We start from the raw sequence: 14891 nt of genomic DNA on the forward strand, positions 1-14891 counted from the left end.
ATGGTAATGAGACACATGGGATTGGAGTTGCTTAGGCCATTCCAGGAGGGACATCTAGATGTTGGATATTAACCAGCTGTGTTCTCTCAATTTCTCAGTTTCAATGGTCATTTTTAATCATTTACATTGTGAAAATGGTACAGATCAACGGTATTGGAGGAAGAGAGCTCAAACACATCCAACAAGTCTATAACAGGCTCATTTATCTCTCCACTCTGCAGCCACCCTGCCTCTACTCCTGATGAAGGGCTTTTACCCAAAATGTCGATTTTCCTGCTCCTCAGATGCTGCCTGAACTGCTGTGCTTTTCCACAACCACCCTAATCTAGACTTTGGTTTCTAGCATCTGCAGTCCTTGTTTTTAACCTATAAACAGCCTTACCGGTGGTGCAATCTTTCCAAGTTGATCCAATTTTATCATTCACAGCTATTCTTCAAAATATATATCTGCTGGGTTCTACATAGAAGAATACAGCGCAGTACAGGCCCTTTGGTCCTCGATGTTGCGCCGATCCAAGCCCACCTAACCTATACTAACCCACTATCCTCCATATACCTATCCAATGCCCGCTTAAATGCCCATAAAGAGGGAGAGTCCACCACTGCTACTGGCAGGGCATTCCATGAACTTACGACTCGCTGAGTGAAGAACCTACCCCTAACTTCAGTCCTATATCTACCCCCCCTTAATTTAAAGCTATGCCCCCTTGTAATATCCGACTCCATACGCAGGAAAAGGTTCACACTGTCAACTCTATCTAACCCCCTAATCATCTTGTACACCTCAATCAAGTCACCCCTAAACCTTCTTTTCTCTAATGAAAACAGCCCCAAGTGTCTCAGTCTTTCCTCATACGATCTTCCTTCCATACCAGGCAACATCCTGGTAAACCTCCTCTGCACCCGTTCCAGTGCCTCCACATCCTTCCTATAGTATGGCGACCAAAACTGCACACAATATTCCAGATGCGGCCGCACCAGAGTCTTATACAACTGCATCATGACCTCAGGACTCCGGAACTCAATTCCTCTACCAATAAAAGCCAGTACGCCATATGCCTTCCTCACCGCACTATTTACCTGGGTTGGGTTCTTGCATCAAGAATTGGTAGGTTGCAAACTTAGCTATACAATTTTAAAAACTGTCCAACTGAACCCAGGTGGCAGAAAGCACAGGAGACTGGCCATTTATATCCTAACTCCATGTTCAAATACAGGCCAATAAAAACTTGCTCAGCCCAACAGTCATCACCCAGCAGTTTGGGTTATGGATTGAAAGTACGAGTCTGCTCCTTAGTGACTGAGGAGTCAAGAGATGGCTAGAACGGGTAATGGGCAAGAATGGCCAAATTAGTATAGCACAGTGCTTTGAGGATTGGGTCAGGATAATTCAGATAGCAGATGCTTGAAATGAGAACTCCTCATTCAAACAGAAACATTTTCAGCTTGAGCACTTCAATGGTTAACACTTTTCCAATTGATTGTTTCTGCAGAACTTATACCAAAATGCTGGAGAAACTGATTTGTTTGGCATATTCTGTACAACAACATAAATGCATTTTTCAAAAACAGTCAGTGAAGCATTTGAATCTTTGAGGGTGGGAAAAGAGCATAAACACTATCAATGTGGGTGGAATACTCTGCTCCTGTGCTGTGAGCTTGATGTAATACAAAATGTGTACATAAGGAGTTCAGTTAAAAGGAACCAACGTATTTAAATTCTTCATCCAACAATGGAAACTTTGCAAATAGGTAATTTATACCAGGTGCATGATGGACCAGAGGGAAGTCAGCTGCCAACCGTGTAAACATGTTTTGTAGTTAATGAGGCCTAAAGCCTCTCAAACCTTGCCATAAATTTTCACAAACAATCTGACTGCCCCCATTTGAGAGAGAAATCAAAGACCCATAAAAACAACCATTTAGAGGGTCTTTGACAGAATCCTGAATGTTCAGGGACAATAGTTGTTATGCAGGCATTGTACATACATGAAACATAATCAGGAACATACAAGATGAGGATTAAGTATCTTAATGCCCTGGAGACTTCGGACTTACTGACAACGTTGAATGATTTCAATTAAATGCACACTTTGGGAGAAGGTGCTTTCAAATGCAGGAAACGCAAACAACCTAATCAGCTCCCAAAAAGTACACTCTGCAGGCCAATCACAATGCACTCCACCTCTTCATAAGAAAGCTTTTCAAGATACCAAACTTGCTATTCAAGAAATTACATACAAACCTATCATTTACCATTTAAAGTACAGTATATTAGTAGCAATGTAATGCCATTCCTTTTAAACTTACTTTTTAAAAATCCAGCCACATGAATTCACGCCAAACTAAAATACAAGTTTCGCAAAGCGGACCAAGTGATATAATACTCACTCGGATCTGATTCTTCAGTTGCTCGGCCTCTTGACGTAACTGATCCAGCTCACTCATTTTCCTGTACTAAACTTGTGCTTTATTGCCTCCACTTGGTCACACTGATTTCTGAAAGAAAAACAGCAGAAAGTCACATTCTCTGCCATGAGGAAGAAAAATACATGCTAGAGGTCCTAAAGTAGCTAAAATATAGGTAAGGACTTGGTGTATACGACCAAAAAGCAACCAAACTTTTAAAATATATTGAGAACTTTCTTGCACATTTTTCATTTAGTAAATACATACGAACAGATTAACAAAAATATGCAATTATACAAATTTAGCATGTCGGAGCACCTAAAGCTTTCTCATGAGTTGCATATCTGTTTTAAATGCTCTTAGCACTGACAAGAATAAAGAATCTCCAATAGCAGCAATCTGAATCAGGAAATCTTTAGAACTTTCAGTTGTTACATACTTACAATTCTTTTTGAGTTTCTAAATATTAACTTGTCTTAATGATTCAAAACTTTCTTCCAGTCTAGTCTATTTGCTAGGTGTGTAGGACTGCGTCTTCCTCAGCAGTATAATGCACTCAGGCTCAGTGTAGTTGATTCTGCGGCTAAGCCAAATCGGTTTAACAAAACCTGCTGATTATATAAACCTACTGCAATCCATGACCTAAATCCAGTCACTGCTATAAGACATGCAAGTTCCACTTACAATATTAAGCCTACAGAAAGTTGGGACTGAGATGGAACAATGGCCAGATTCCATTCATAACCAGAGATGAAACCACTGAGAAACTAGGACTACAAAAAAAAAAGATTCCATCTCTTGCCCTTTACCCAGAAGAATCTACTAGCATTTCACTCCCATTCATAAATCAAATTCTATTAGTTAAAATTAGCTGAAGTTCTAACTATCAATTTTGCCACTATGAAAAACAAATGGCTAAGTTGCAAAAGCTCTAACTTAAATTGTTTATGAACTTCATTTTTTGTCACAAGACATCCATTTAACAGCTTCTTGAAAAATCCAAACTACAAAAGCAAACAAACTAAATTTTCAAATATTCCCCAATTCAAATGACAAACCGACAGCTTTAGGTAATATTTATATGTTTTGAGTCACATTGAACAGTTCTGTTTTTATGTAACTACAGATGAAATTTAACATGAACATAAAATGTTAACTGTGGCTGACGAAATTCATTGCCCAATTCACCAAGATGGCAATTATATTTGAAGAGAACAGCTGTATCAGTACTGTGCCAGGATTAAACCTTAACTATAAAATGCCTTTCAACCAGCATGTTTATTGGCCCATTCTCCTAAACTGGGTTTGCAGCGAGGCAATGACACCAAATCCTTTAATCTTTTTATGAAAAAATATGCCAGGATTAATGCTATCAGAACAAGATTAATCCATACAGTTGTCAGTACCATTTACTGCTCAGTGCAATGAATGACCTTTATGTCATTTTAATCACACTAATTTACTCACTCTCAGTGTAGCTTCAACTTTCTCAGTAGCTGACGCATCTAGACAGGTCCAGTATACCAGGCAAGGCCCAGATTTGACCTCAAACATTATTAATGCTATAACACCTACCAACTGGTCCAGTGTTATTGTAAAATTCCAACAATCCTAATTTTCTTAGTCTCAGAGTCAGTATTACCACAATAAAAATAAAACAAAGAACTGGAGACGCTGGAAATCTGAAACAAGAACAAATTGGAAATCAACAGGTCTGGCAGCACCTGACAGGAAAAAGCAAAGTTAACGTTTCATGTCCGGTGATTCTTCAGAATTATTAGTAGCCTGGAAAAGATAGTATTTATGCTGAGATTGAAAATGTTTTTTGGGGGGGGTTGAGCAAATGGGTGGACATATACTCTAGAGAGACAGAGAAAGACATGAAAGGGGTAGGTAGGCAAGGAGATGATAGATAATAGGCCAGGACAGAAGAAAAGCTGAGTAAGAGATAGAGTGAGAAAATGGGTTAGCTGTGTTGAATGCAACCCACACCCAGCCCAGTTATGACATTTGATTTTAGCACAGGGGGCGGCACGGTGGCTAGCACTGCTGCCTCACAGCGCCAGAGACCTGGGTTCAATTCCCACCTCAGGCGACTGTCTGTGTGGAGTTTGCACATTCTCCCAGTGTCTGCGTGGATTTCCTCCGGGTGCTCCGGTTTCCTCCCACAGTCACAAAGATGTGCAGGGCCAGGTGAATTGGCCATACTAAATTGCCTGTAATGTTAGGTAAGGGGTAAATGTAGGGCTTTGGGTGGGTTTCGCTTCGGCGGGTCGGTGTGGACTTGTTGGGCCGAAGGGCCTGTTTCCACACTGTAATGTAATCTACTCTTATCTAATCACAGTCACCCATTCCCACATACTCCTAGGCCCATGATCACTGTAGATGACGGACTGCATTCAGGTCTGCAAATCCAGTTTCTCATTCAACTATCATCTCATTTTTTTCTGTGTCCTGGTCTGCTGTCAATAATCCCCTATTTACCTATCCCTTTCATCTTTATCTCTGGTCTGTCTCTCCAACCAGTCACTCAGGTCTCCCCTCCACCCCACTTGACCGAGCATAAATACTAATCTTTCCTAGCTAACAGCTCCACTGGACTAAAAACATTAACTCTGTTTCCTTCTCAGAGGTCAACGGCCTGTTTCCATGCCGTATTACTCTATGCTGCCAGACCTGTTGAGTTTCTCTAGCAATTTGTTTTTGTTTCATTCTTACTGCACGCTGGTCCCATATAAAAAGGTTAATTATGATGGCTCACAAATTACAACTTTTTCTGAACACAAACCACTGGATTCAGTAAAATGGACATTACTTTGAGAGAGAGTGTGCTTTCCAGGAATAACTCAATGGCATTTTTCTTAGCGTGCAGTAGTTATCTTTAGACCTGCTGTGAAATCTGACAGGTGTTTAGCATCAGTGAATTCATGCTCTATCAAGATGTCTTGCAAGCAAATTGAAAGTTGTTGCAACCAATGACTGGAGAGCAATTCTAATAAAACTTAACTCACTGGTGAGCCTAAAGAAACCAGTTGGCATTCAATCCTTTACTATTCTCACTCACATACACAGACTTCCAAATAAATTAAAGATACTGCAAGAACTTCAGTTTGCGTGCTGGGCTTAGCTTAGCTAAACTTTGCCTAAATACAGGTGAATCTCAGATACATTTTTAATGGCTGACTTAAGTATCAGCAACGTCTCCAGTTTAGTGTCAAGTGAAATACCAGTTTTCGGTCACAATTATTATGCACAGACCAGATATGCATAGTGTTCAAATGAACAAAATAAAACATAACAGGAATTAGTGTAACATATCAAATTAATAAAACATTTTTATTCACCTGCAAGAAGTGGGCATTACTGGCTGCCCAGCATTGATTGCATTTATCTGTTGGCATTTTAGATTACCAAATAAAATTTTGTAGTATAGGCAAGTAATTTAGTTTTCCAGGTACATGGTCATCAATTAACCTGACAACCAGTTCCCTTGTACATACTCCAACATTGTAGGTTTCTTTAAGGGGATCCTTAGTCCAAATAACTGAATGCTCATGATGAAATTAAAGATATGGATTTCCACAGCATATTACACACCCTCAGGATACCCCAAAATATTTTAGTCAATAAATCACATCTGAAGTGCAGTCATCTATAATATTGGAAACTTGGAAGCCAATCTGTGCACAGCAAGCTCTCATGAATAGCACTAGGATAACGACCAGATAATCGATTTTAATTGATGCTGACTGATTACATCCATAATTAAAATAAAATCTCAGTTGCAATTGTGTTGCTGCTCTTGTACTCATGTCAACTACATTGACTAGTTCAAATTGGATTAGCCAATTTGGATTACACACAACAGCTGATTTGAAGGAGCAGATATAATGTATAGCGAGCAACTGAGAAGGAAGACAGGAACATTAAAAGAAAATCGAAAATAAATTAACAGCACAGTGAGGTACTGAGAAAACATTAGATACAAGATTACCTTTCCCTCAAAGCGAGTGTGGAAACCAAGAGAGCAAAATACCAGGTTTCACAAAATATAGGATAAGCTCAGTTATCCGATCAATTTCGGATTATCCGAACAAGATCTAAAGGTCCCTGCACATGCATTTCAATTGAAATAGGAAAATTCTATTCCTCATCCATTTATTGCAATGTTTTGTAAATTTGAACAGGAATATAGATGCAAGTATGCTTTAACAAATAATTAACTTCAAATATATATTCGAGACATGACTTTAGGCTTAAGTCTTACACTTTTTATAAAAAGGCTCTCCAATACCTATTCTCCTCAAGGACAAAGGTCTGAGGCTGTGAACACACAACAAATGTGCAAGCCCGAACTGTGCGCTCTAACAGCAAGATTCGCTCTCAACATTGACTCGCTCCGTTCCCCCACTGGAGTCAGCGAGTTTGGAAATTTTTGCTCAGGTTGAAGTTCTGGATGTAAGTTTGCTCACTAAGCTGGAAGGTTCGTTTTCAGATGTTTCGTCACCACAAGGTAACCTCTTCAGTGAACCTCCAGTGAAGCACTGATGTTATGGCACGCTTTCTAATTATGTATTTAGGTTTCCTTGGGTTGATGTCATTTCCAGTTCTTTTTCTCAGAGGATGATAGATGGGATCCAAATCGATGTTTGTTGTTAAGAGCTCCAATTGGAATGCCATGCCTATAAGAATTCTCATGCACATCTGTTTGGCTTGTCCTAGGATAGGTGTGTTATCCCGGTCAATCTGAGACATCCTAGGACAAGCCGAACAGAGAAACACACGAGAATTCCTAGAAGCATGGCATTCCAACCATAACTATCAACAAACACGGTGATTTGGATCCCATCTATCACCCTCAGAGAAAAAGAGCAGGAAATGACATCACCAACCCAAGGAATCCTAAACACAAACAGAAAGCGGACCATAACGCTAGTGCTTCACTGGATGCTCACTGTTGATGTTACTTAATATGGTGACGAAGCGTCTGAAAACAAACCTTCCAGTTCAGCGAGCAAACTTGCAACCACTGACTCGTTCCATTTTGCAAACCCAACAATTTTTTTCCTCAGCTCATTCTCCAAGGCAGTCAAAAAATGAGATTGCACTTTGTTTCCATTGCTTTTTCCGCCCATTATCCCATGACAAGTCCTTTTCTCCAAACAAAAAAGTTCAATATATTTCAGCTGTCCAGAAAATTTAATGTAATTTTTTTTGATGGGGAGAGCAAATCATAGTGAGTGAGCATACATAAAAATAAACAGGAGGAAAATTTGATGGAAGTACAAGGAAAACATTACCCCCACAAAAACAAAATTGACAAGGGGACGGAAACTGAAGTCAGCAAACAAATCTTTCCCCTATCTCATGCTCCCCTTGTATTTTACAACTCCTCTCTAAGGACTCGGCAGTCAGAGGAGGGACGGATACCACTTGGTTAGTCTGGACGGCGGGACAACACGGAACAGAAAGATGCCAGCTGCTGTCGAGGGAAGGATAAAACAGAGTAAAATGTCAGCGAAAATGTCAGCGAAAATTTCCAGACTTAAGTCAAACACAAACCTAAAAGCCATTTTATTTGTAAAATATCATGGATTTTTAAGCAATATCCAGTGTTTGGATACATTTTATTGATTGAATAAGGTAAACCAACTCTAAACGTTTTTAGATAATTACGTTCAGTACAGCTTCCTTTATGACCAGCTCAGTTATCCAAACATTTTTCTGACCAAAATACTCCCCACCCGTTTCATTTGGATAATTGAGGTTATTCTGTACTTGGAGATATAAGTGGTATTAGCATAGCAAATAACAAATTAATAGATGAAGTAAAAGTATGGAGAAAGAATAGAGCCTAAATCAGTATTATGGAACACATGAGAATGCATGCACAGTTAATAAGATTGTTGAGTTACAGATACAAATTGCCATGTGGAAACATGTTGTTGTACCGATAATAGCAACCTGGCTCAAGGGTGGGAAAAGACTGTGCTAAGTGTGCCTGGGTACAGGTATTCAGAAAACATGAAGCACGCAGGCAGATGGGGAGGCACACAGGAGAAGTGTGGCAGTGTTGGTTAAGCAAGAACATTATAATGCTGGCAAAAGAGGATGTCCCAGATGGTTCAAGGACAATACCAGTTTGGCTAGAGTTAAGAAGCAAAGAAAATTACAATGGCACATTGCTCGGTGTCGTCTATAGACCACAGAGTGGAAAGGGTAGAAAGAATAAGTCGGCAAGGGAATTACAGAATTTAGGGTGTAGGTTTGCTCGCTGAGCTGTAGGTTTGATATCCAGACGTTTCATTACCTGGCTAGGTAACATCATCAGTGGCGACCTCCAAGTGAAGCGAAGCTGTTGTCTCCTGTTTTCTATTTATATCTTTCTCCTGGATGGGGTTCCTGGGGTTTGTGATGTCATTTCCTGTTCGTTTTCCGAGGGGTTGATAGATGGCATCTAGATCTGTGTGTTTGTTTATAGCGTTGTGGTTGGAGTGCCAGGCCTCTAGGAATTCTCTGCCATGTCTTTGCTTAGCCTGTCCCAAGATAGATAAGTTGTCCCAGTCGAAATGGTGGATTTTTTTCATCCGTGTGTAGGGCTACGAGGGAGAGGCTAGCTGGTGTTCGTGCATCCTGGTGGCTAACTTTCTTACTGTTTGTCCTACGTAGTGTTTGTGGCAGTCCTTGCATGGAATTTTGTAGATGACATTGGTTTTGTCTATGTTGTACTGGGTCTTTTAAGTTGGTTAGTTTTTGTTTGAGTGTTGGTGAGTTTGTGTGCTATTAGGATTCCAAGGGATCTTAGTAGTCTGGCTGTCAATTCTGTCATTACAGAGTTATTATGCCAACATGACACAGGAGTTATAATGGGAAACTTTAGTTGCACAATATAGACTGAGATAGCTACAGGGCAAATGCTCCTAGATTGCACGCAGGGAAGTGCAGAATATGTCCTGTCCTACAAGTGCACTATTGGATCAGGTTCTTAAAATGAGGTGGGCCAAGCGAATAAAGTGGCCATGGGAGAATATTTAAGGAGACAGTGACTATTGTATTTTAAGGTTCAGAATGATGGTGAAGAATGACCAGCATTAATCCAAAGTAAGTAAAACAAAATCAATTGGCAGAAAGTTAACTTCAATGGGGGAAGGAGATAACTTGGGATGATTGACCGAAACAAGGGGTTAGCGGGTAATATTTGTAACTGAGCATTGGGTTCAAAGATGGTACGAATACAAAGTTTATTATCTCAAATAGAAAAGGTAGGACAAAGCCTTGAATTATAAGGTACATAGAAAGGATGGTAAATAGTACACAAGTATCAGGTAGAAAATAAAACTGAAAATTGAGAAAGCTCAGAGTGGAGGTGAAAAAGCAAATTGAAATAGAAAATTACAAAAAAAAGTGGCAACTGACAAAGAGGTACCCAAAGTCTTTTGAGTGTATGAACATAAATAGTAAGTGGTAAAAAGGAGCAGGGTTGATCAGCAATCAGAAAGGCAGCAAGTGCTGCAGAGGTGTTAAATGAATACTGCTGTGTGCTGGTCTTTACTAAAGAGCGAGATACTAATCCAGAAGAAACTGCCACTTGAAGATTCAAAATTCCTAAGGAACAAAATGTTGAATACACTTAGTAATTAAAGTTGACAAAACATCAGAGATGGATGAAATGCATTCAAGGACTTTGATGGGTGAGTGAAGATTACAGGAGCACTGACCATAATTTTTCAGTCTTCCCTAGACTCAGAGGAAGTATGAGATAACCGGAAAATTGCAATCGCTATAGCCTTGCTCAGCAAAGGTTGTAAGAACAAGCCCAGTAATTTAAGGCCAGTTCATTTAACTTTAGTGGAGAGGCTTCGAGAAACAATTATTCAGGATAGGGTTAGTAGTCATTCTACAGATAGGTTTATTACAAAGAGTCTGCCTTGATTTCTGAAGGAGAAATTGTGCCCAACTTGGAATTTTTTGAAGGCTTAACAGAAGGCCGATAAGGATAATGCCGTTGACATGATGCACATTGAGTTCCAGGTGAGATAATATAGTACCATACAGACTTGTAAGGATAATTACAGGTCATGGAATAAGGATAGTAGCAATGTGGATACAAACTTGGCTGAGCAACAGGAAATAGTTGTGGTTGATAGATATTTTTCAGGCTAGAGGAAGGTAGCAGTGATGTTCCCCAGGAGTTGGTATTGGGAGCTCTACTTTTCCAGATATATATTAATGATCCAGATCTCATGTGCAGGGATAAATTTCAAAGTTTGTAAACGACAATACATTTAGAAGAGTTTAAAATTGATGGGACCATCAAAAACTCCAAAATGACAGGTTAGTCTGAATGGGCAGACAGGTGGCAGGTGGGGTTCAATGCAGCGAAATATGAAGTGATGTATTTAGTATGAAGAATCTGGGGGATGCAGGGACCTATGAGAGGGTGTGTACAGATCACTAAAGGTAAGACAAGTTGAGAGAGTAATAAAAAATACAGTATCCTCAGGTTTTATTAAGAGGGACAAAGAGTAGAAGATCAAGATGTTAAACTTTTATTAGACATGTGTTAGATCTCAGCTGGAATAGTGTACACATTTCAGGGTACCACATCATTGAAAGGATGTGAATGAACTGGAAAAAGTACACAGTTAACGTATGAGAAAATTCCAGAAATGAGGAACCTCAATTATGAGGTCAGATTGGAAAAGGTGCCTCACAGGAGATCTGATAGTAGTTTTCAAAATCTAAGGGGGCTGGACAAGAATTCTCATTTATAAAAAGAATAAAGAACTACAAGACAGATTTAAAGTGATCTGCTAAAGAAACAAATGCGAGCTGAGCAGTTAGAGTCCAGAAGACATTGCCTTAATGAATGGTGGAGGCAGCTTCAATCGAAGGATTCAAAATGTTATTGGTTGATTATTTAGTTAGAAATAACATTGAAGGGTATGGGAAAAAAAACAAGATTGCCAGTAATTAATGTTTCTTAACTGAAGAGATGGTGCAACATTGTGGGCTGAATAGCTACCTTCTCAGCCATGTGATCACATCATAAATGTTGAATTTCACAGGTAGTAGTAAACAATTTTATTCACTGAGCAGGAATAAATCAAACTTACAACCGAGTCAAAATATCATTCAGTCCTTTAGAGGCAACATCTTGAACGACAGTCATGTTCACAATACAAAGACAGTCAGAGGACTCTAGGCATAACAGCAGTATTCCTGTTTCTGGGCTAGAATGTCTGGGTCCACACCAGACTTGCATTGGAAATGTGTCACAATGTGAGATCAGGTTGATTTAAAATAATTAGAAAGACAGCAGGATGTCAGTAACAGGCTAGGGCAGGTTTGGCACTTGCGATAATGACCAATTGGAAAGATTGCAAGAGCCAGCCTTCCCCAAGTATTCATTATAAGCAAAATGTTGAACGCAAACAACTTTTCTTTGATTAGATGCTTTAACAATAAAAAAAATCAATGCTTCCGGTATATTCTCAAAATTCCTTCTTTAATAAGAACTATTTCAATAAACTTGAGATGACTGAAAAAAGAAATTTCAGCTTGAAGCACAAAGCTTTCATTGTTAACAGTGACACTATTCCACTCAGTAAAACACAACAGATGCTGGAAATCTTGATGTAAAGTGAACATGCTTAAGTGTTAACCCTCTCTATTTCCCCACATATGCTGCCCAATAAACTTGGTGTAATCACTATGATCAACACAAGTGAAGTCACTTAAACTAGATTTTCCTGGACCAATCCAGATTTATATTAAGGTCATTGTAGATAATACAAATACATGCTTTGGGAACAAGCAATGCCAATATACTATCTAATAAAATAGTTCACCCAGCAATCCTGGCTAAAGGTCTTCAAACTTGATTAAGGTTTTACCTAAACGTGCATAGTATGAAGCCAAGGTGTATTTCACTTGTGAACTAGAAGCTACACATGTTCAAATACAAGATATTGTTTGGTGTAAGCTATGAAGCGAGTTTGTGCATACATTGCATCTTTTCTCTAGAAAGGCTCTGGAAGCTGCCTATCTCTACTGCGTTCCTACAGCAACACCCTGACCAATTTCCCTCCCTGATCGGAGGTTAGTTAGTTAACTAGAACCGAGTCATATCCTGCTGCATTGCCATGCTAGTCTCAGTCCAATAAATCAGTATTCCTTTCAAGCTGTTAGAAAATGGGTGAACTCTCAAAACGTTTGGTTTCTAGAGTCCTAGTTTCGATCAGTGAAAGGCTAAAAGCTCGACTTTGCAGCTTTTAAGCAATTTTCAAGTTTTGTAATACCAAGCAATCATAAATAAGGTATGGTGGAATTTTTCAAAGGGAACAATGTGCTGTTTCAAAAGCTAAGTATTTTCAACTTAGCAATGTAAATTATAATTTCAATTCACAAGTTGTATGAACACAAATTTCATTGTGAAGAATTTGCACCAAGTCGAGTCGCTTCTTGACCATTTCTGGACCTTCATTCAACCGACAGGAGCAAAGTACTCCTGGCATTCTGAACAATGCCCTATAACGTGAATAGGGTTGAGGGGTGTTGAGCCAAGTTGCGCACAAACTTCATAGCCTCTGATGTGGTTTTAAGCCACAGCATTTACATTAAGACTCTCCTTAATAGTAACCCCCAGGATTTTGATGGTAGAAGATTCAGTGATGGCAATACTGTTAAATATAAAAAGGTTACTAAGCTATGTTTCCTTAAAAATCAAACATAGTTATAAATTGTCACCTTCAGTACTCCAATGCAAGTGATATTTAAAATCTTAAGCAATTTAATGACACTAAGAGCTAATAAAAAAAATCAATCGAGTCAGTGACTTAAAACAATTGCTGGAAATACTCAGTGGACCAGATAGCATGAGGAGAGGAAGTTGTTTCAGATTGAGATGACCCTTCATCAGAAAATTCAGCGAATTCTTGCATCCAATGTGATAAATGTCACTATTTTACAGAGTTCCAGAACTTTCTGAATATGCAATATTTTTGATCCTGTGCAGCTGTAACCTTGCCTCGCTGTCTAAAAACCTTATAAATCGGTATGTCCTGTTGTGTCAAAAAAAAAGTGTGGCACTGGAAAAGCACAGGTTAGGCAGCATCCGAGGAACAGGAGAGTCAACATTTTGGGCATAAGGAATGTCACTTTCTCCATATCCTTGTTTGCTATGATCTGCCTGCACAGCTTGCAAAACAAACTTTTCACTGTACTTAGGTACATGTGACAACAATAAATCAAAGCACTCCCAATGCCTGCCATCTTGTTACAAAAATGTACTTAGTACGTGTGCAATTGAACATTAAGTTAATATGCTGTCAGTGGATGGTCAAATTTCAGTGCAACTTAAAAATGAGTTGAACAGTCAAAGGCCAATGGTGAGAAAAATACTGGACAGTTCGATTTCCAGTTTAGTTGAATAATACCTCCACACTCCCACCCCAATCTGATGCAAGCAATTATGCCGCTATTTGGTTTGCTTCAGTTTTGATTTTATACTTAATTTCTTCAAAGACTTGTAAAAATTGGTGCAGATGCCACTGGTAGGGCTTGGGAGCACAGATTTATGGTTTTGGGCAAGGGATGTAGTGAGAATAAGATATGACTGTGAATAACAGAATTCATCCTTGAGTGTGGAGGAACAGAAACAGTACTTTCAGACAGAAATAAACCTGCATGGCTAGACACACCAAGTAGAAGTCGAAGTTCAATGATTCAGCTATGATGAGAGTGTAGATATGCTGGTTATTTTCCTTAGAGCAAAAGGGTGGGTGGGGAATGACTGAATTGTACAAAATCATGTTATTTAAGAACATAGTGGCACAGTGGTTAGCACAGCACCCCGGACCCTGGTTCAATTCCACCCTCAGTGCCTGTGTGCGGAGTTTGCACATTCTCCCATGTAGACATGTGTTACCTGCGGGTGCTCATTTCCTCCCACAGCACAAAGATGTGCAGGTTACATGGACTGCCCATGGGAAATTGCCCATAGTATCCTGGGATGTGCAAGTTTGATGTTTGATAGAGTAATTGTGGGCTTATAGGGGGAGGATCAGACTCAATGGGTTGAATGACCTCTATCTGCATTGTAGGGATTTCACGAACTATTTACACACTTGAAATGCCACTGAACATCATGGGGTGATGACCAGATTTGCTCTTGTGGGAGATGTGTATTGATTATTATGGCATGAAAGCTATAAATGTAGGGGTATGGGTGGGTTTCGCTTCGGCGGGTCGGTGTGGACTTGTTGGGCCGAAGGGCCTGTTTCCACACTGTAATGTAATATAATGTAATCTAATCTAATCGTGGGCGGCACGGTGGCCCAGTGGTTAGCACTGCTGCCTCACAGCGCCTGTAGACCCGGGTTCAATTCCCGACTCAGGCGACTGACTGTGTGGAGTTTGCACATTCTCCCTGTGTCTGCGTGGGTTTCCTCCGGGTGCTCCGGTTTCCTCCCACAGTCCAA

General features: G+C 39.7%; 1 protein-coding gene across 3 annotated transcripts in view; it reads right to left on the reverse strand.

Moving 5' to 3' along the window:
• LOC122540466 (guanine nucleotide-binding protein G(I)/G(S)/G(T) subunit beta-1) overlaps positions 1-14891 on the reverse strand; it is a 68625-nt gene that overhangs the window by 21876 nt on the left and 31858 nt on the right. For 2 of the 3 annotated variants that reach the window (XM_043676310.1, XM_043676307.1), the window contains exon 2: positions 2392-2499. In XM_043676310.1, coding sequence (XP_043532245.1) covers positions 2392-2448 — 57 coding nt within the window. In that variant the 5' untranslated portion in view covers positions 2449-2499. Of the gene's footprint in view, positions 1-2391; positions 2500-2852; positions 2979-14891 lie in introns of those variants that run through there. The other variant, XM_043676309.1, reaches the window with a different exon arrangement.

The sequence above is a fragment of the Chiloscyllium plagiosum genome, chromosome 34, assembly GCF_004010195.1.
Source record: "Chiloscyllium plagiosum isolate BGI_BamShark_2017 chromosome 34, ASM401019v2, whole genome shotgun sequence".
Classification (NCBI taxonomy): Eukaryota; Metazoa; Chordata; class Chondrichthyes; order Orectolobiformes; family Hemiscylliidae; genus Chiloscyllium; species Chiloscyllium plagiosum.